At 40.4% G+C, this 22,057-nt stretch overlaps 1 protein-coding gene across 4 annotated transcripts in view; it reads right to left on the reverse strand.

Moving 5' to 3' along the window:
- Positions 1 to 22,057, reverse strand: part of LOC139755017 (uncharacterized) — a 116,058-nt gene that overhangs the window by 68,438 nt on the left and 25,563 nt on the right. For all 4 annotated transcript variants that reach the window (XM_071672936.1, XM_071672937.1, XM_071672935.1 and 1 more), the window contains exon 3: positions 6,975 to 7,001. In XM_071672936.1, the coding sequence (XP_071529037.1) occupies positions 6,975 to 7,001 (27 nt within the window). The remainder of the gene's footprint in view (positions 1 to 6,974; positions 7,002 to 22,057) is intronic.

A 22,057-nucleotide genomic window follows, 5' to 3' on the forward strand; every position in this document is an offset into this window, starting at 1 on the left:
TTCTTTGGAGAACTTGACAACAATATTCTTTTACATCTTACTGCACAGAGGTCTAATACTTAAGACAATTAGTAAAACCTTGAATGAAACGGGAGTGAGCTAAATACAATCGTCTCTCCGCAACCATCTACGAGGAGCGGCTCATCACCAAGGCTGCAGTGTACAGAGGAAAAAAAAAAAAAGAGAATAATATCATCTGAGAACACAAAGCACTTGTTTGGGGGTCAACTGTCACGCTGATGATGTATGATCTCTCTTTGTTCACGTCTGGCTTGTCTCAAAGGGAACTGAACAGTGATAAATAATAGCAGTGTAAAAATGGACTAATCTGCAAGTAGCATTTGATAAAAAGAACTTTTATCTGAAGGCAATTTGGGGCAAAATTCTTATCTAAATCCTACAAGGCAAAATCCCCACAAGAGCTTCAGTTCACCTGCCACGAAAGTTAGGCGAGTCAAGACGTCCTTTGCATGTGATTCACACGAAGGAACTTCGCTGTTCTCGATTTCTGGCTCTTACAGGTGCCGGGAGGTGATGGAGCACGTTCTGTTGACCTGAGAACTTCGGAAAAAAAATCATTATCTTGATGCGAGGCGGATTATTAATGCGTTGATTATGATCAGAAAATTACGATACTTATTCAAAACATTAATCTAAAAAAAAAAGGAATTGAGACTTTCTTGTTTTGCAATTAGAAAATGGACAACTGAATTATTCTAATGGGAAACGGACTTTCATATATCATATTCTGCTTTTCTCTGTTCTGATCCTTTCCCACGAATCTTACACAGTTAGCCAGATTTTAGCTTTAGAAAGATGATGATCATAACTATGAGTTCCTCGACTTATAATCACCAGGCATTCAACCGATGGTTCTGAATACTGCAGCACAACGCAGCATCTATAGTAACCTCAGGTTAGTGGTGACCTCACTGAGGCGATAGGAGGCACCACAGTGGGTGGAAACCTATCCAGTAGTAAGACATAAATGTCGAGTGGTGGAAGCAACTACCAGTTATCCTACAGTTGAGAACACTTGAATCTGGTAATTTCTGTTTAGATCCTTAAGAACTCATAGCTCACTGTGACGATTATAAGAAGTGCACTTTATTAACCTGTAGATGCCAAGATATTAAGTGGTCTCAAAATATTGACTCAAAGGACCGAAAGGCATGGTCTAGGAGCCCGATTCATCTTGGTGTCTGGCTGTTTCAGTGACCAAGAAAGCGGAAAACCAGACTCATGATCCCAAGACACGGAAATATGAGTGATCTCAAAATTTACAGTCATACAGTGCAGGTCTTTATTCAGTTAATATTCACTCAAAATATGATAGTAAAAGGCTAATGACAATAAACACAATATGACCTACAGGATTTTAGCTTATTCGTTCCAGGGGCAAAAGATCTGTGACCCAGGAGTGAAATGACAGCACTTCCTAATGTAACATTAACAAGTGATATATTTCTATAAAGAATTGAAAAATGTATTCAGAAATGAGAGGTGTTCGATGGGCTTCAGTGCTGTCTAATGAGAACCAGACGTCAGTTATCGAGTGCAGTAAACTATGTCCTTGAGGCACAAGCGTGATGATAGGATCCCAATCCTTCACAGTGATATTTTCAACCTCAGTATAGGTCAACGTCACGGGGTAGCTTGTATGTTTTATAGACTATTTGATTCGGAAAATGAGTCAGTTAATAGAGAAACATCATTCCGAATTATACTGTGGCGTTCTGCCTCTGATGATGATGGTGGAAGATAGAGCAGGACCATTGTCCAGTCCTTATAGTCGGCGTTCTTGATGATCCTCGAAATGTCAAATGTGAAACTCAAATGTCAGACAGTCATTAAGCTTTAATTTCACTCTCTTAACGGGTACCAAAACAATATTCGTTAGCTAGTGTGTAGGACATCATTCGGCACAGCACCATTTTCTCTTCCTTCCATAACCTCTACACTTAATCTGTAAAAAGTTAATTTCTTTCTCTTTAACAAAAATCTAATTGATCAAATGTTATTGAACAACTTGGTGTTAGCTAGAATCATGCATAATCTTCTGGTTGCCACCAACACGTCCACAGTACCACACCTACCACAGCCACCATCACCCAATAACTACTACCAATATACTCTTTTCCTTCCACATATTTTCTCTCTTTGTCTTTTTATTCAGATTCCTCCATCATTTTCGTTTTCAGCAAAATCCATCCCCTTTACCTCAAGCTTCCACTGTAGATCATCGTTGTAAGTTTGTTGCACCATCTCCACTTTTACTCTGTCTCTCCTGTTTATTTTAGCCATGTCATTCCCTCTGCACCTTCCCAACATCTTGTTAAGAAAATTTGAAAGTCACTGGCTCAGCTGTGCTCCGGTGCCACACACGATGGTTCGTAAGAGCCGACACATGAAAAATTAACTGAATTCTTTGCAAAGTTCTTTTTTTTTTTCTTTTTGGCTGATCTTTTCCTTAGCCATAATACTAACCTGCTGGGAATAAGACGCACGTGTGGAGTAGATAACCAATGCTTGAAAAATAAGAATAATGAGATCCACAAGGACTAGTTATATACTTGATGCTGGAGGGAATGATTTATTCTCCGCTCCAGACGAGTCAAAAACACAAGAGCCTTCGTGACTTCAAGAGAACAATGAAACAACACCTCCTTTGTGGCCGCTTCAGCGATTCCAAGGTGGACAACCTTCGTAGATCGTCATTTATTACGCGCAAAATACTTTTCCTTGAGGTCTTTTTCTGGTGCCTCGTATATATGGATATATTCCAGGCAAAAGGCCTCATAACTGATTATGCTGGAATGAGTCGTAACAGAGGAGGTGTCCACAACCTGAGCCTGCGGGTGTGACTGCAGGGTACAGCTTGTGACCAGGTGTAACGCAAACACTCCTCTCTCTCTCTCTTCAGGATGCTTTGTTTTTATATCACCAAGTTCCTCGTTACACCAACCTCACCCTCTTAAATTGCATTTATTTTTCCCCTGCGACGACTCAAGAGAATTCTTAAGGAACAACTCGAGTCATCTTGACCTGGTGACAGGAGAAGATAAGTACACAGTGACGGTCAGGAGGCACAAAACAAAGGCTTTAGGACTGCACAGGGTGGATGGCCTAAAGAACAACACTGGCTTCAGGCCTGCATATGTTAGAAGGCCAAGAGCACAATATGTACACGGTTAGGGCCAAGAGACACACAACACTGGATTGAGGTCTGAACAGAGAAGCAGTTGTTATGCCAAAGCATTATTCAAGATACAAGGCTACGCTTACTGTATGGAATCTAAGTATATTTTTCATACCTCCAAACTTTTCATGCTCCCTCATTTATCATGCTTTAGGCATCTATCGCTCTCTTTCCTCTATCTTGTTACTTCATAGATAATTTTCCCATCCTCACTTATCTTTTGATTTACATATTCTCATACGTTTCTCAGGTTCATTACCTCGCAGGTCTGTCGTACTCCATCTCTTGCCCCTCAAGATCTTGCATACTATCTCATACTTTTATCATATCCTCTCACAGGACTCTCATTCCCCTCGCTCCTGCTCTAACGTGTCTGTCAGGGTGCACTGAACAATAGCTATCAAGGTGAGGCTTTACCATTATTTCTTCTGATGGGCAGCAATTACAGGTACTTCATCATGGCTGGATCCTTCAATCAAGAGTTAAGTACATAGAGGCCATTTTGCTCATGAAATTAGCAAAATTAATGATAATCAGCAGAAGCTGATAAGGTAAAAGCAGCTTATGCACTTCAAGCCTTCACTTATGATGGGTTGGATCAGATTTATACCCGAAAGTATTTAACAATAAAAGCCCTTCGATAATCGATGATCAGTGGATGATACCAAGCTATGTGCAAGAGAGAGAGAGTGAGAGTTTTGTTTGATACTGAAGATTAATCACTTTCTCTTGTCAGACCATGTTATGTTAATAGGTCCTGCTTATCTCCTTAGTGGTATTCCCATGTAATGTCACACATCATGATCACATGTCTTATCATACGACGTAACAGGTCTTACTCTGGAGTTGAGTCCAGATGCGTTGATCACTGGGCTTGCGTCAAAGATTGTGGTCAGGAGTCATGGAATTTGTTCAGACTTACACTTTATGATCCTGAGGTTGTACCCACATTTCGACACGTGTAGTGTAGTGCTCGATTCTATAGCCTGCAGTTATTCTGGACTTAACTAAAATGCTTAATTACGTGATGCGTCATTATTATCGGCTTGGACGCAAAGGTCATATCCATAAGTTGAGGACAGAGGACGTGTTCATGACCTTTATTTCATGTCATGGTACTCAGGTCGTTTCCACTTTTTCCAGCTTGCCTGATAGTAACCTAATCAACAGTCAGCTAAAGTGGGTTTGACAGTCATATTTACTAGGTGATGAAGCTACAACTGTACTTTACAGACTGTCAAGTGGTCGTTATGTAGGCTCAACCATTGGATGCCAGGGGTAACTAGTTAATATGATCTTGTCCAAATTTTGCTCGAAGACAATAAGTAAATTGACAAAAGATGGAAAAAATAAACACTTGATCCATAGTCAATGCTGTTTCCTGGCTTTTATACAAATAAGATTCTCTTAATTTATACACAGAACAATAATTTCAATTATTTTCTTCGTAGAAGCAGTTCTATTTCATAATGCTGACGAAACGAGGTGGGTAAGTTAGAGAGTCCAAATGGCATAGCTATGATTCCGGATATGAGAATTCGGTCTAACAACAAAATGAAAACGCTGCAAGCCATGCAGTAGGAGAGTGACTCCGCTTTCCTCTTTATATGAATGCAGAGAACTTGCTTGTGTTGAGGAACTTTCCAAAAAGCTGTAGATCAATTGGCTTTTGCGAGGAGACTTCCCACTTTGTGTAAGGAATAAGTAATGACTGGTAGTTAATGCACGGGTGGGAGGATGGTCGAGCCATAGTCGGAAGAGAGAAGAATGGAAAGCATTGTCTTGATCTTTCAAACGTGTTGTCTTTCAGGTCGATCTACAACTGGTTAAGTATACCACTTGTGACCATACGATCTCACACTGCGACTTACCCTACTGCAACTGTAGACATCATCACGTTCTCCTCGTTAAGGTCAACAACTATGATCATTCGATATTAACGTTAACAACTTTAATCATCAGATATTAACGTTAACAAGAATAGGTATCAGATATTAACGTTAACAACTATGAACATCAGATATTAATGTTAACAAGAATAATTATTAGATATGAACGTTAACATCTATGAGCATCAGATATCAATGTTAACAAATATAAACATCAGATATAAATGTTAAGTAGTATGGATATCAGATATCAATGTTATCAGTTGTCAGTATCATCGCTATTGAACACTAGATATCATTGTTAACGGCTACAAACATCAGATGTTAACGTTAACAACAATGAACATCAGATATTAATGTTAACAACATTGAACATCAGATATTAACGTTAACACCAATGAACATCAGATATTAATGTTAACAATTATGAACATCAGATATTAATGTTAACAACTATGAACATCAGATATTAATGTTAACAACAATGTACATCAGATATTAACGTTAACAACAATGAACATCAGATACTAATGTTAACAACTATGAACATCAAATGTTAATGTTAACAACTACGAACATCAGATATTAAGGTTAAAAGCTATGACCATGAGATAATTATGGTAACTACGAACATCTTATATTAATGTTAACAATTATGAACATCAGATATCTTCATAGGCATCCCCTCAGTAGATGCTGGCTGATACATCAGTGAGGTGATCCTTGCGCTACATACTGCTGACAGAGATACGGGGGAAGGGTTGACCCATGCAATACTTTAGTGCTGGCAGATAAGGATAACTGATAAAGATAATTGATAAGTCTGTATCTCAACCATAGTGTACATCCTACTGTCTATCTTACTTCTTAGCCGCTACTATTTATGTGTAAATACATACTTGTAATTAAATATCTGTACTGTTAGGGTAAGAATTTTTACACTCCTTAGGCCTCGATCGCTTGAATATTGTCTATTATTCTACAGTCTTTTAAACTTCTGTATATTGTCGATATTTACCATATACCCTTTCAGTTTCTTTTATTCGTCCACCGATCATAAGCCATAAAAGTACTTAACTATAGCTTTTTATTAAGCACCTTGCTTAATTTCATGCTATGTCCTGTGGTTGTCTTATCCCTACCTCTTTCATGGAACTGTTCGCTATCTACACCATCGATCGGGTTTATGAACATAAATGTAGTGATCAAATCATCCCTCACGCTTCTCTCTTCCTTGGTGGGGAAGTTAAAGGCTTTCCTGAAACTTATCTCTCTTAATTCTGGTACCATCTTTGTTGTGTGTGTGTGTGTGTGTGTGTGTGTGTGTGTGTAAATATTAACCTCTCTGGTCAGACACCATGGAACCAACAACCACAATCATGTTGCTCATCCTGACCCTGGTGGCTCAACATACATTAGCTCTGAACTCACTTGATGCTGCGCACTCGGAGGCATTCTGTACAACTCTCCAACCTGGTAACATTCAAGTTATCTAACGACTATGACAAAATGGTTAGTGATCCTTCCTGAAGATGAAGAGGCATTAGGAATACATAGAGAGGAGGGTAAAGATCGATCTCACACCCGCTTAACTGTATATCTCTGAAGCGATACAACGAAATTTGTTATAGCTACAGCGGTACCTTGGTTTTCTATCGTGCGTCTCTCTCTCTCTCTCTCTCTCTCTCTCTCTCTCTCTCTCTCTCTCTCTCTCTCTCTCTCTCTCTCTCTCTCTCTCTCTCTCTCTCTCTCTCTCTCTCTCTCTCTCTCTCTCTCTCTCTCTCTCTCATAGCACAACAAGGTACTTAAAATGTTAGTGCCCCACTACTCCACCACAGCCTCCTGCTATTCCACATTAGCGTTAACACAACACGGGGTTCTCATACCTTGATCCTGTTGACCACTCGAGAAACCTGACAAGGAGAAAGACATTCAGATAAGAAATATACAGATCACATACGGTCGCTGACATAGTAGATCTACCACTTTATGACCTACCTGCTCCTCGACTTAGATCTGTCCTGCAGCAAACAATAGCAATATTACAGATATGGATTTTGGTGAACTTGGCTGTGTGTTAATTAACGACATTTGTTAGACACCGAATTTCAATATCCTTACTAGATTCGTCAAAACAGTGTATCCTGCCTGTTCAACACAGTCCAAAGATCGAACTACTTTACTAAGAAATTCTACGATATTCATTATCATTATCATCTTATAATCATTATTATTATCAATAATATCATTATGATGATGATCATCATCATTATACACAATATCACGAACAATATATTTCTTCTATGAATATCACAATAAATATTTAGACAAAACTTTATATTTTTGTTAAAATTAACATAATATTGAAACCAACATTATATTGTTATTTTCATCGTATTATCATTACGTACAGTACTTCACTAAAGTGTTACTCTACACTGTAGTTTATGTATGCCACACTGAAAACGTCTGTTAGTCGTCTGATCGACTAGGAAAAAAAATGTGGTATAAGGAATAAGAAAATTGTATATATATATATATATATATATATATATATATATATATATATATATATATATATATATATATATATATATATATATATATATATCAGAGAAGAGGTAGTAAAAGCTTTGCGGAAGATGAAAGCCGGCAAGGCAGCAGGTTTGGATGGTATTGCAGTGGAATTTATTAAGAAAGGGGGTGACTGTATTGTTGACTGGTTGGTAAGGTTATTTAATGTATGTATGACTCATGGTGAGGTGCCTGAGGATTGGCGGAATGCGTGCATAGTGCCATTGTACAAAGGCAAAGGGGATAAGAGTGAGTGCTCAAATTACAGAGGTATAAGTTTGTTGAGTATTCCTGGTAAATTATATGGGAGGGTATTGATTGAGAGGGTGAAGGCATGTACAGAGCATCAGATTGGGGAAGAGCAGTGCGGTTTCAGAAGTGGTAGAGGATGTGTGGATCAGGTGTTTGCTTTGAAGAATGTATGTGAGAAATACTTAGAAAAGCAAAGGGATTTGTATGTAGCATTTATGGATCTGGAGAAGGCATATGATAGAGTTGATAGAGATGCTCTGTGGAAGGTATTAAGAATATATGGTGTGGGAGGCAAGTTGTTAGAAGCAGTGAAAAGTTTTTATCGAGGATGTAAGGCATGTGTACGTGTAGGAAGAGAGGAAAGTGATTGGTTCTCAGTGAATGTAGGTTTGCGGCAGGGGTGTGTGATGTCTCCATGGTTGTTTAATTTGTTTATGGATGGGGTTGTAAAGGAGGTAAATGCAAGAGTCCTGGAAAGAGGGGCAAGTATGAAGTCTGTTGGGGATGAGAGAGCTTGGGAAGTGAGTCAATTGTTGTTCGCTGATGATACAGCGCTGGTGGCTGATTCATGTGAGAAACTGCAGAAGCTGGTGACTGAGTTTGGTAAAGTGTGTGGAAGAAGAAAGTTGAGAGTAAATGTGAATAAGAGCAAGGTTATTAGGTACAGTAGGGGTGAGGGTCAAGTCAATTGGGAGGTGAGTTTGAATGGAGAAAAACTGGAGGAAGTGAAGTGTTTTAGATATCTGGGAGTGGATCTGTCAGCGGATGGAACCATGGAAGCGGAAGTGGATCATAGGGTGGGGGAGGGGGCGAAAATTTTGGGAGCCTTGAAAAATGTGTGGAAGTCGAGAACATTATCTCGGAAAGCAAAAATGGGTATGTTTGAGGGAATAGTGGTACCAACAATGCTGTATGGTTGCGAGGCGTGGGCTATGGATAGAGATGTGCGCAGGAGGATGGATGTGCTGGAAATGAGATGTTTGAGGACAATGTGTGGTGTGAGGTGGTTTGAGCGAGTAAGTAACGTAAGGGTAAGAGAGATGTGTGGAAATAAAAAGAGCGTGGTTGAGAGAGCAGAAGAGGGTGTTTTGAAATGGTTTGGGCACATGGAGAGAATGAGTGAGGAGAGATTGACCAAGAGGATATATGTGTCGGAGGTGGAGGGAACGAGGAGAAGAGGGAGACCAAATTGGAGGTGGAAAGATGGAGTGAAAAAGATTTTGTGTGATCGGGGCCTGAACATGCAGGAGGGTGAAAGGAGGGCAAGAAATAGAGTGAATTGGAGTCATGTGGTATACAGGGGTTGACGTGCTGTCAGTGGATTGAAGCAAGGCATGTGAAGCGTCTGGGGTAAACCATGGAAAGCTGTGTAGGTATGTATATTTGCGTGTGTGGACGTGTGTATGTACATGTGTATGGGGGGGGGGGCCATTTCTTTCGTCTGTTTCCTTGCGCTACCTCGCAAACGCGGGAGACGACAAAGTATAAAAAAAAAAAAAAAAAAAAAAAAAAAAAAAAAAAATATATCTTTCATACTATTCACCATTTCCCGCGTTAGCGAGGTAGCGTTAAGAACAAAGGACTGGGCCTTGAGGGAATATCCTCACCTGGCCCCCTTCTCTGCTCACTCTTTTGGAAAATTAAAGAAAATAAAAAACGAGAGGGGAGGATTTCCAGCCACCCGCTCCCTCCCCTTTTAGTCGCCTTCCACGACACGCAGGGAATACGTGGGAAGTATTCTTTCTCCCCTGTCCCCAGGGATAATATATATATATATATATATATATATATATATATATATATATATATATATATATATATATATATATATATATATGATTAAGAACCTGCTCTTACTCCATTCTCAATACTACACATCTTCTCTGCTCATTTCTCTTCTGTCTTGTTCCTTCCTCCATGAGTCTCTCCATGACAATCTGTTTGTCTGTAGTGAGTTTTCCCCTGTATTTACAGCTGATCTCCAAATCCGTTCGCCTGTTAGTATGACTCCACAAGTGTTTGGTATCCACCATACCAGAGACACTCCCTTGTGGAACTAACCGACTGCCCTCTTCTCTGATGGTCTGGCTGACTCGTGATCCGATAACGCAAAGTTTTCGTACTACAAAAGGTAATCCGTGATTACAACATCGCTTAACCACGTGATGCTCACTTTTCCTCCCACACCTTCAGTCTTCGTCTGACGACTTTATATTTTTTTAAGGGGAAAGGATTAACTCTTCGTATATTTCCAAGGGAAGGATCGCCTTGGAGTCTTCATCACTCCAGTCTATTACTTGTAACTATGATTTACATTATAGTCTACATACATTTAGAGCAACTAATTAGGGACGGTAAACTCCAGCCTTCAAATTCTAGAGCCACAAGAATCAACAGTATCATTGTTCATTACTTTTGCATCCATTAGGCAGCCAACAGAATCACACGAAAATACCCATCGAAGATCATCTTGACAAGACTCTAATTCCCCAGTTTCTCAAGAGCGTTAAGCAGTATGATGTATGTGGAATTTCTTATGGGGCAACTTTCTCTTATTTCTGCTGATCATGGACCTTCAAGAGATGGCCATGACCGGCCTCTTCTTTTCTTTTCTTGATTCTCCAACGCATGTGACAGTTCTCTATTCCCTTACGCTTAAGCCTGTTGCAGCTCGTTTGTTATTTGATGGGCTTTACAGATAGTGGATTCCTGACTCGGTAAAACTCCTTGCATCGTGACATCTTTCTTACCGATAAGAAGCTTTGCGTTTCAATACATTTCCTGGGTCTTAAGAGAACCCCAGAGGTCTCTAGCATCTTGGGCCTTTTGCTGTTCTCCGCTTCTGGAAGTTTCGCAGCTCAGTCATTCTAGAGGATCCCATTGTGTTTTGCCCTATGGAGTTTGATGGCAGATACTCTTAAGAAAATCTTTTATAGTTAAATGAAAAACCGTCTGTTCTATTAATCAGACAAAACTGAGTCCAGTTGTATGAACTAATTTTCATTGACTGTAATCATAATGTAATTTTCATTGACTGTAGTCATAATGTAATTCTCATTGACTGTAGTCATAATGTAATTCTCAATGACTGTAGTCATAATGTAATTTTTCAGTTTTCTGAATGAAGATGAATCAAGAGGTTTTACGTGGACGGCTGGCCACCAGGACACTAGGTGTTCTACACAATGATCCCTGCATCATGTATCGTAATCTCTCAGAAACTTTATATCTCGTGGCTCGTTACTACACATCTTCTCTGCTCATCTCTCTTCTGTCTCGTTCCTTCCTCCATGAGTCTCCCCATGACAATCTGTTTGCAACAACTGGTAAGAGACAGGAGGCGTTCCAGTCTTGTAGAATTACGCTATTTTAAGCCATCATCCTCCTTAGATACTCCTAGAATTTGAAGGACATGACATTGAGCCAGTGAACCTCAAGCAAGTATAATCTGGATACGTCAAAAGCTTCATGCAAAACAAAATTCAATAAATATATCATAAGACTCTAATAGCAACTATCCCTATTCACAAAAAGATTACAAACATCGAAAACATACGTGGCTAAAGTGCCAAAAAGGAAAGAAACAAAGGTGAAGAATTGTTCTTATTTCTTTTTTCTTTCTTTTGCCGATGAGTCTCTCAGCCTACGTGGCTGTAATGAATATCAGGTTCATTTAATATCTAACAGTAAAGTACATAGTTCTCTTTCTTTCCATTTTTTATTGATTTACGGAAGTGTCTTTATGGAGGACGGGATTGTCTGTTTTTTGAAACATGCTCGTCAATGCAAGATTACCCATTGACATTAAGCATCTTAGATCATTCTCTCCCAGCTGGGAATGGCCTCAATATCCCATGTTATTCAATAAATCCGCCATACAACTCCTCAGGACTATTCAACCTGATTCACATGCTTCCACGTCTATAGTTTCTTTTACTAGGAGAAGTGTTTTGATATATAGATGAATGCACATAAAGCTCTACCAGTGCTAAGTCTTGGCTGCGATGTGTAGCATTCGGTTTGTAAAAATTACCCTAATGAAGTATCTGTCCTCTTTTCATTACTTGATATATATCAGTACATATTATTCAACCTAACAGAAATACACTTTCCTCTCCACGAACTCATGTCATAAAAGCATGAGTGTTACTATGTAACAACCTTTCAGATGCTTTGGAGATACCAAAGGATACAATAGAAAAGAAATAAAAATTCCAGAGAAAGGGTGACCAGAGGTGGATTACATAAGAGATATCACCAATGCACTTTGTCGATGATCTAAAAGAAGAGGGTGAGATTCTAAGATTTTAAAACAGAGAGAGTTAAGTTGCAGAAGCTAAAGCAATGTGGTAATAGTCAAAAGAGTTTGAATGGTCTCCTTTTGTAGGGATTGGGTGCACCAACACAAACATCTGAGAAGGAAGTAAGCTTGTGAGCACTGGTGTCGGCTTAGAGCCATACTCCCCTTGGGATATGAGAAGGTGTACTGTCAAGACTATGCACTTTGCCCATTTGAAGCAGGGAGAGTACTCGAAAGGTCTTGTGCGAGAAAAAAATAGGAAACGGTATACTGTAGACTTATTGGAAAGAGCTGTGGGAAGAGAACTACAAATGAAATCATCCAAAGGAGAGTTAAAGCTGAAGTATGAAGCCACATAGAGCGAATTTATCAGTAGAGTTAGCCAGATAGACTAGAACAGAAAGGGGAGGAAAAGTTCAACTGCAGCATTTACTGGAGATGCTTCTTGGTTAAGGAAAAGTAATGTCGATTTTTTTCCAGATGGCTTGTCTGACTCTACGAAGAACAATTGATAGCGATTCCAAGGAGAACTGAAGTGACTGGGTTGAAACTGTGACCATAAAACCCTAATACTGCAACTAGATCGGGTGTTTATTTGATTAATTTTCTAAACCGCTGAGGAACAAAATGGGGTCACCCGTAATAGACCTAAACCAATTGTTGTGAGGTGTACATTGATATCCCTTGCATAAAGGATTTCGGCAAATGGATGTGGAGACAGAAAGTCTTCGTGGCAGGTGTTCCAGTGCTCGAAGTTGTACGTAGTTGGAGGAACTGTATGGGAAATGCAAGAAAAATGGAACCAAATTAATCGAGGGTGAAGAAACTTTGAACCAAATAACTTCAAAGCTGGGAGATGAATAGGTATGAGGCAAGCAATAGGTGCTTTCATATTGCAGTAACCACAGATATTGCTCTTGAAGCGGGAAAGATGGTAGAGACTTGAGGGTCACGAAGAGAGGCAACATTGCAGCACTGGGATCCTAAGAGAAGATCAATTGAAGAAACAAGCAGATAAGAGTTCAACGGAGGAGAGAATGGAACTCAATGTTGCAAAATTGGAAAGAGAAAGAGTCTATTCTTAGGGCATTACTTTGGCACGGGTGAGGCGGGTCCTAGTCATTCCACCCACACGATCAGTAGCGATTTAGTGCTGGGGTTGCATTGCCTAGACGTTCTCCCATATGCTATATGTGAGAAGTGAAAAATGAAATTTGTAGTTTTTGAATAAACTTTCATGTGGGTTACGTGTTGCTATGAGTCCTATGTAATGTAGACGGGTTGTAGACGGGTTTCCAGCAGAGAGAAAAGACAGCAACTTGGGCCAAGAAGGGGAAAATGAGAGCCACTGCAATACTAGTTTACCTCCCCGTCGTCATTATCCCTTTCGGTATTTATTCTGTAGTATCTGTCTGGTCGGTGAGTGGTCCGCCACCTACTATTCACTGGTTATACTAACTCTGGTGCTGACAGGTCATTATTACCGGACGTCAATACAACATTCCATAGCTTGATAGGTTTACGTGATTTACAGTTGCGTAAACCTGTTCACGTGTGCGGTATCAATATTACAATCAAGATGGTCCAATTGTTAAAGATGTACATATCAACTGCATCCGATGCTAGGTAACCAGCAGCGAACTAATACCACCTCAAGCAGGACGACCTAACCAGCTTCACTGTAACCACCAAATCCACTACTGACCAAGACGTACTGACGAGGGAATTCATACTGGTATCAACAATACACACGCGATCACTCAGTACAAAAATGTCGGATTCTAAGAAGTTCGTTGACGAAGCAGACCTTCTTCTATCTTCCGAGGTTCCAAGTGTCTTATCATGACAGGAAGGCGTGAGTGTAATGATCGATAGAAATGATTCGATGGAACTTTAGTGGATCAGGAAGAGAATACGTCTGCTGAAATTGATTTTTCGTCGTTATAACCACATACAGGATCAAGTCCCCGCCCAGGATCCCCCTTTGATATGATAATTTTGCTGATAACCTCGAAAGAAAAAATAAAGGCAAAGTTTGTTTTACGTTCAAGCCTCATGATCTCTCGCTGAACACGAATTATTGGGTTTCTGATTTCCTGATGTGATCGGTACAACTCTCGTAGGAGTTAAATTGAAGGACGACAAAAAAAAGAAATATGTTTTACACGAGTCACTTGGTAGTGTCTGGAGGAAGTCTGACAAGGATTGCCACCTTTAACAGCCACAGATAACGCACACAAATGCTACACAGAAACCTCCTGCATATCTTAGTGTCAGAACTTGCATCTTCCATCCTCATTCTACCTGAGCCCCCTAGAATTACCTGCGCCTCGAACAAGTGTTAAACCAAAAAGAAGAAAAAAAAATGTAAAGAAATACTCGAGCAGACGAGCTGGTGAGCGTTCTTGCGCCCAGCCAAGAAGTTCACGGCCACACGCCACGTAAAGTTTTTGAAGATAAGTATCATCATCCAGTTCGCAGGTGGTCCACTCGCCCGCCCCGTGTTAAATGGTGTTCCTACAAGCCACAGGTGTACGTGGAGGAGGGTAGGTGGGGTGGTTAGGTATAGCATCGCAATGGGAGCGAATCGTGTAGAGCTTGCACACATTACGGTAAGCAGGCAGATGTAGTTTACTGTGCAATATCTAACGAAGGACGTGAGACGAAGCATCGAGTAAAGCAATATATTGATATACCACCTTGGACTAAGGAATATTATCATAATGTCGTGGACAAATGTCATGGCTTATGTTCTTTATATCACACAATATCAGGGAGACTTGCTCCCGAAGTAGGTAATGGTGTGAAAATTAACTAATTGTTGTAAAAGATTGTGGATGGGTGAGGCGTCACCTTACATAAACAGACAACTGCTTGTGTGAGCCTCGTATGCTGGTGGGTAAGAAGGTATGCCCGATAACATCCTTCAGTGCAGCAGCATTTAGGCCACATCACGATTCAATGGTTACATGTTTAAATGTTGCCATCGATGTAGTAAATACCAGAACAAGTATCCAAGACAGAAAGGAAAACTTTTGAGGAACTCTGTCATGTTATACGATTTTCATCATCGTCTTCTATCAGGATGTGTAACTAAAGTTTAGAATAGATTACGGTTTATATGGAAGAACCATAGCAACGCTTCTCGTACGTGTGGAATAAATCATTAGCTAATAAAGCTTTTGATAACCATCATTCGAGACAAAACTGTACATCATGAATAAAATTATCATCAAATCAACCGATTTTCCAGCATGGCTTTCAACGCATCCGTTCATTTGAATAGATCTCTTTAATCTTTCCTGTAGTATGATAAGATTTAGGATGAAAGAAGGATGGTTGATGTCATTTGCATACATTCGATAAAGTCCAGCATCAAAGATTACTCACGATATTAATACAGACGGCGCTGTACAGCCAGAACACAAACTACTTATACTCCATTGGTGTCAAACAGTATGACAAACTAATGAAATATTCAGAACAAAGCTCTCACATTTGTCTTCACATTGGCAGCCCTGTTTTCCTGATATGAGAATATGTGGAGTCACCAGTGACACTATTCCTGTCACGTGCCATGCTGAAATGACATCACAATCACACTTCCAACCCCACCGAGAAGACTGAAGAGGATGTGTTCAGTCTGAAATCCATCGCACTCAGGGGTTAAAAGTGATTTATGGACTGACTTTATTTGATGGCTCGAAAGCTGACTAACTGGGCGAAGACAAAGAGCAGTGACAATCGGTCAGGTCTCCATATGGTTGAATGTAAGAAGTACACTGCCACAAAGTCAGTCTTGAGGTTACTTCTTGTTCATATGTACTAATGTAGCTGATGTAATGGGCTAGATTATACATATGAAAACAAGCAACTACAATTCCTGATAGACTGGGGGTCACAAGTGACACGTGAATATCAGAAATCGATAAATGCAAAGTTTAGCACATCGGCAGTGATAACAAGAAGACAGACAATACCATGAACTCTTTTGCGCTCTATAACGCAAATGGATGGCAAGCACTTCCAGTGAGGAGAGGGATTAATCAAAAGGAAAGAAAATGTTAACCTTTAAAGATGGTACATTTGAATGCAAGTTACACATCTCTGATGCATTCCGACCTTTGAAGACAGTGCTTAGTTCTGAAGAGCTCAACTTGAAAAAAGAAAAGAAAAAAAAGGATAACTTAGAGGAAAAAGATTATTCCAAGGCAGAAGAACAAGTCCTATGAGATACGTCCAGACGATCTTAGACAATTTAGCCTAGACAAGCTATGCTTAAGAGAAGATGTAGTACAGGTATTCTAATTTCATCTGTAATAATGGCCTCAAACTCGTACGTAAACGTTTTACTTTGAATAAAGCTCAGATTTTTTCTTTTTTCTTCATCAGAAAGGACTGACCGAGACATATGAAAGGACTGACATATGAAAGGACTGACCGAGAACATTAGTTAAAAGCATCTTTGCAAATGAGTTATAGAATCTGACAAAAATTTCGTTTCAAATCCAAGACAAGTTATTTGCTCCTCGTGTTTGCAAAATGTACAATGATTCATCCTCTTAGCTAATATGAGAAAGGGCAATTTCGGTTCATTTTGGGAGAGACTTTGAAACACTCAACTTTGAAATACTCAACAAAAGAAAAATGTATTCATAATGCCAACCGTATTAAGTCCAGCCTTGTTTAATAATTCTTTTTCCACCTATCCTTTCTGGAATCCTCCCCCAGCTCGCCTTGAGACTTTAAGGTTGAGGCATCAACATCGAACACTAAAGCAGACACGAAATGAAGAAGGAAAATACGCCATGAAACTTTTATTCTTTATGGAGATTAGCGAGCGATGGTGGGAGCGATGAAGGAGAGGTCTTGATAGGGACGGACTTGAGAGCCAATTACAGTGTATTACAGTGGGTTCTGACGGCCCACAGCCCCAAGCCGCCACACAATGCAGCAGCCTTCACCCACGTAGACCACCAGCGCGTCGCGTCTGCTTTAAGGTTCCTCGCCACCAGGAGACCGACCACACGTGAGGCCACGGGTATAAACGTATCGTTTATCACCGCCCCGGTCGCGGCACCTCATCATCCTGTGGAAAGCGATCTGTCTGGGAAGGTCGTAAGCCTCGCGTGTGTCTCTCAGAGACTCGTTAATGACAAAGTCAGCTAATCCACCGTGATTGAGGGGACGGCAGGCAGTTCTGATGACTACTCATTGATAACAAAGAGACAAAAAGGACTGAGAATTTATAGATCAACAGGTGGGAGGTGCTGGAGAGAATGATGAACGTAGCCACTAGTCTTACACACCACTGGAAACGCAAAGGTAAAAAGGAGAAAATTATTAGAAGTGGGAGGATGTGATGAGCATGAAAATTTCAGCAACTGCACTCATCACGTAGAATGGAATTCACAAGTAAAGCCAGGACTGAAGAGTGATTATATGGCTTGAACTTTGAATCTGAAGGCAGGTTGTTGATTATGTAAAACACCACGGATCGTAATTACGTTAAGTTCTAATAGTTTATTGGTAAACGTAAATGAGAAATCATCCAGCCATCATAAAATCATTTTTTGAAAGAACAAACATAAGATTTCAATTTCACTAAATTCTTAAACGGTGGGTCAGACAGCAAAATATAATCTAGGAAAATATGTCTTATATACGAAGATTTTTCATAATATTTGTCTCGGATTTCATCTAGAACACATCTTCAGAAATAAGGAAAAATTTAGTCACCAGTGATGAAGGGTTGAGCTTCCTCATTCATTTAGAAACAGCATGTCAACGTTTGCTTGCCAAACACCCTTGGTTTATGGGAATGTCTCACCGTTATCTCACAGAGTTCAGGAGGAAATTTCACAACAGGGAAACATAAGCACCCACATGATATGCACTCATACAGACAGGCTTGATATATGTAACTCCATTACACTCTGACAGAAAGTATGTGAACGGAAACTCACACGATGGATTTTGAGCTTTGCCTTGAGGATCCACTATAAGCCAGAGAGCCACGAGCTGCCTAGAGGAGGATCATCACGTTGCCAGCAGCAGGTTATCATGTCATACTTATCAGATCCGGCCCTGAAATCATTCTTTTAACCTTCCTTATCATAATTTCTTTCCGCTGGTCATCCTAGAAACCGGTTGTTACTGCTGAACGTTTTCAGGACTCTTTATAAGTACCACTTGGAGAGGTATGCTCACATCAGACTTGGGAGAAGCCTCAGCCGCTTCAAGTTTATGGACGAACAGACCTCATAACACCCACCCTTGGTACGGAGGGTTTACGAAGGCGGTGAACGCCACAGTTCAAATCCCTTGAGAGGTTCAGTTGTATATAATCTTTTGCGAATGTTTAACACGGAGCGCATCAGGTAGGAAATACATTTGATTCTTCAGAACCATACAGGTGTATATGAAATAAGAAATCACAGTCTTCATAACTGAGACAATGCATTTGGTCACGCTCAGGACGAACAACACTCACAAAGTCCTCATGGAAAGCAGGTTGTGTCATCTCAGCCAGTGATTCTCCTCTCATCTACTAACTGCACTGACAGAAACTTAGGTTCAGAAGCCCTCTAGCCACTGGTCCAGGAATACTGAACAGGCCTGAGCTCCTGAATATGAAACTGATAAGGCACTTCAGGTCTCCGTTCAATATTGACGTGGTATGCTAGGTTAAACTAGATTTTACCACTGTTCATATCATAACAACCAATAAAAACCTAGATACCGGGAAATTTCATCCAAATAATCGTCGATTTTAAGAAAAAATGATAATTGTTGTTTTCTTTCTAAGAGAATATAGGACGTAAAATAATATTCTTAATTGAAGGAAGCAAGCAATGGCTGGACGAGAAAAGAAAACGAGTCTCCAAGCGAGAGGACAAGCAAGACTGGTGCAGGATCAAGATAAGCTGCAAATAGCTGAGGAGAACTGACACCCAGAGCCTTTACCACTGGAGGGCCGGAGGCGTTGGTGGTGGTGATGACAAGGTGGATTATAAGGACATGAGTACGGAGCACCGCCACCCTGGTTACACCACACTACTGCTTCTATTGTGTTGGGCCCGTGGTGTAGGTGGACGAGGAGTTTTAAGTGGAGTAAGAGGACAAGAAGGTGGAGCACAACCACAAGGATAAGTGCAATAAGTAGGGGAAAAGAGGAGGCGTATGAAGATGAGATGTACGGTCAGGAGGAGCTGTATGAGGACAAGGGACTTTATCAAGAGAACATGGGACGACTAAAGGCAATGTTATGAAACAGAAGACATGGAATAAAGAAATAAAATCATGAAAAGGGATGGGAGTGGGAATGAAAATAGAGGATAACGAGAGGTAGGTGATTACAAGGACTTATGCAACTGTAAAAGGGCTGATTAAGTGTCCTCACTTATGATGCAAGGGATTCAGCAGAGGCGATGGGTGAATTGAATGCGAAAATGGGTAATGTAGTAGTTGAGGATATGATTAGGGTATATGGGGTACCAAGTGATGTGAATGAAAATGGTGAACAGATTGTGGAGTCGTATGGTGAAAAATGACTGTTGACTACGAGTACCTGGTTTGAAAAGAGAGACGTGACTAAGTAATTGTGGATGACTAGGGTACAGGATAGGCGGCGTCATTTAATTTTGCACAAACTGATATATCTGCGAAAGAGAGACTCGTACACGTTAACGTGCTGAGATAGACAACTGAAGGAATGTCTGATCATTACTTGGTGAAGGTGAAGGAGATGGTTTGTTGAGGCTTTACGAAAACAGGAAATGATATGGATAAGAAGAGGATATTGACAGTGAGTGGGCTTGTAAAAGAGGCCTGTGTGAAGAGATACCAAAAGAGAATAAGCGTAGAACAGCAAATGGTTAGAGTAAATGAATCGAGGGGAGTAGATGAAGTATGATAGGTATTAAGAAAGTAAAGCAGACACTGGCAGAGAAGTGGTCGCATACGGAATGTGGGAGGTGGACATTTGAGAGAAAGTTATGTGTGGCAGGATGAGGAGGGTAAGTTGTTTGTGGAAAAGAGTGGTGCACAGGAGTTCTTTCTAGGGAAGGAGTGAAAGTAGTTGGGAAATGTACAAGAGGAAGCAAAAAGAATGTGCAGGGGCTGAGAATAAGACAATGTTTTGAAAGGAAGCTAGTTAATGTTAGAAAAACAAAAGATCTAATGGGAGTATCAGTAAACGGGGAAATGGGAAGGAGTAAGAAGCAAAGATGAGATACACAAATGGAGTTGATATCTTGAAGGACTGCTGAATGTGTTCGATTATAATAAGTTGGCACATGTGGGATGTTTGGGTAGGGGAGTTATGCAGATTGAAAAAGTCTTAGTAAGTGGTTTGATGAAAAGAGAAAATGTGGTGAAAGCCCTGCGTATAATGAAGTGTGGCAACATGGCTGGCGCGAATGGAGTTGTATATGAATTTCTCAAGGAAGGAGACTGTTGTTGGTTGTAGGTAGGATCTATGATGTATATATACAGCTCATGGGGAGGTGCCTGAGGGTTGACAGAATGCTTGAATAAATACAATTTCATAAAGATAAAGGGTACATAAGTTAATGTTCAAATTACCGAGAAATAACTTTGCCAAGTATACCTAAGCTTTCATAATTAATGGAAGGTGGGCCAGTTTTGTGAGTGGAGCAAACACATTCTGATCTTGTGACATTTGGTCAGTTGCCGGGTTACTAGATGTAGGAGCATGAGGGCATTGCATCTTCATTCGCTACATTAACTGGGGTTCAGTCTATCTTCGCCAACCGGAGTTAAGGTTCCTCGTGCTCGCCAAAGAGATATGGATCTTAATGAATATTACATCAGTGGTTTTACTGCCTCTTCGTTCAGCCCTCCTCTGACCCGAATGCAGAGGAGAGGTGAGGTCTTCCTTGCTCTAGGCGATGATGAATATTTATGTTGGAACTCTTGCCTACAGTTAAGTCTATGTCTCCATAGAAGATGAGCAGCGGTCCTGGTAATACTGGTAATACTGTTCACGATTTAAAGCCATACATAATGAAGCTATGATACTCAGCAGATTATGAAGGAAAGACTGTATTCTCATTAGCAGCTTTGCAATACGGGTTTGTAATCTTAAATCCTAACAGAGTAACATAACAGGTGCTTGACACAGCTAAGTATGATCCACCGGATTGCAGGGAAGATGTTAGGGAACGTTCTCTGATGAGAGTATATCTTTACCCTCTAAGGATTTCATAATCAGAGACATTAATTACGAACATGATGCGCACTTTAACTACACGATCTACCTCTCCCGGCTACCAATTATAATTCTATCCTAATCATTTTGTCCTCTGAGTTATTTGTGGCCAGCGTGGGGAGGAAAACACCCGTTGATAGAAAAATGCACCCGAGGAGGAACTTCTCACAGTAACACACTGCGCCACGCTACCTCAATGTATATGACGTGCTTCAGAGGAGATGAAAACAGTGGCTGGTCACCGGAGCAGTGTTGTGTTTATGTTGTGGAAAAGATGGGATAGAAGGTTGGCAAAGAGCTTGGATGGGAGTGCCGGTGGAAGGTACACAGGCAGGGGATATGGCTGCGTTGGACGTCGTATTATGACATGGATAAAGGAACCTGTGGGATCTTCAAGAGGCAGGAGTGGAAGGGTGAAGTTAAGTGGCACACGACAATGGAGGATTGAGAGGGATGGCGTGGTGGAAGAGCTCTGTCGAAAATGATCCTCTCCCAGCACTGACATCCAGAGGGAAACATCAGAAGTTAAAAAAAAGAGATTGGAAGAATAGATGACAGAAAAAATGAGACTATCATACAGACTCTAATGGATTTAATGGCCTCCATAAGTT

Source organism: Panulirus ornatus, chromosome 18 (assembly GCF_036320965.1).
Source record: "Panulirus ornatus isolate Po-2019 chromosome 18, ASM3632096v1, whole genome shotgun sequence".
NCBI classification, from domain to species: domain Eukaryota; kingdom Metazoa; phylum Arthropoda; class Malacostraca; order Decapoda; family Palinuridae; genus Panulirus; species Panulirus ornatus.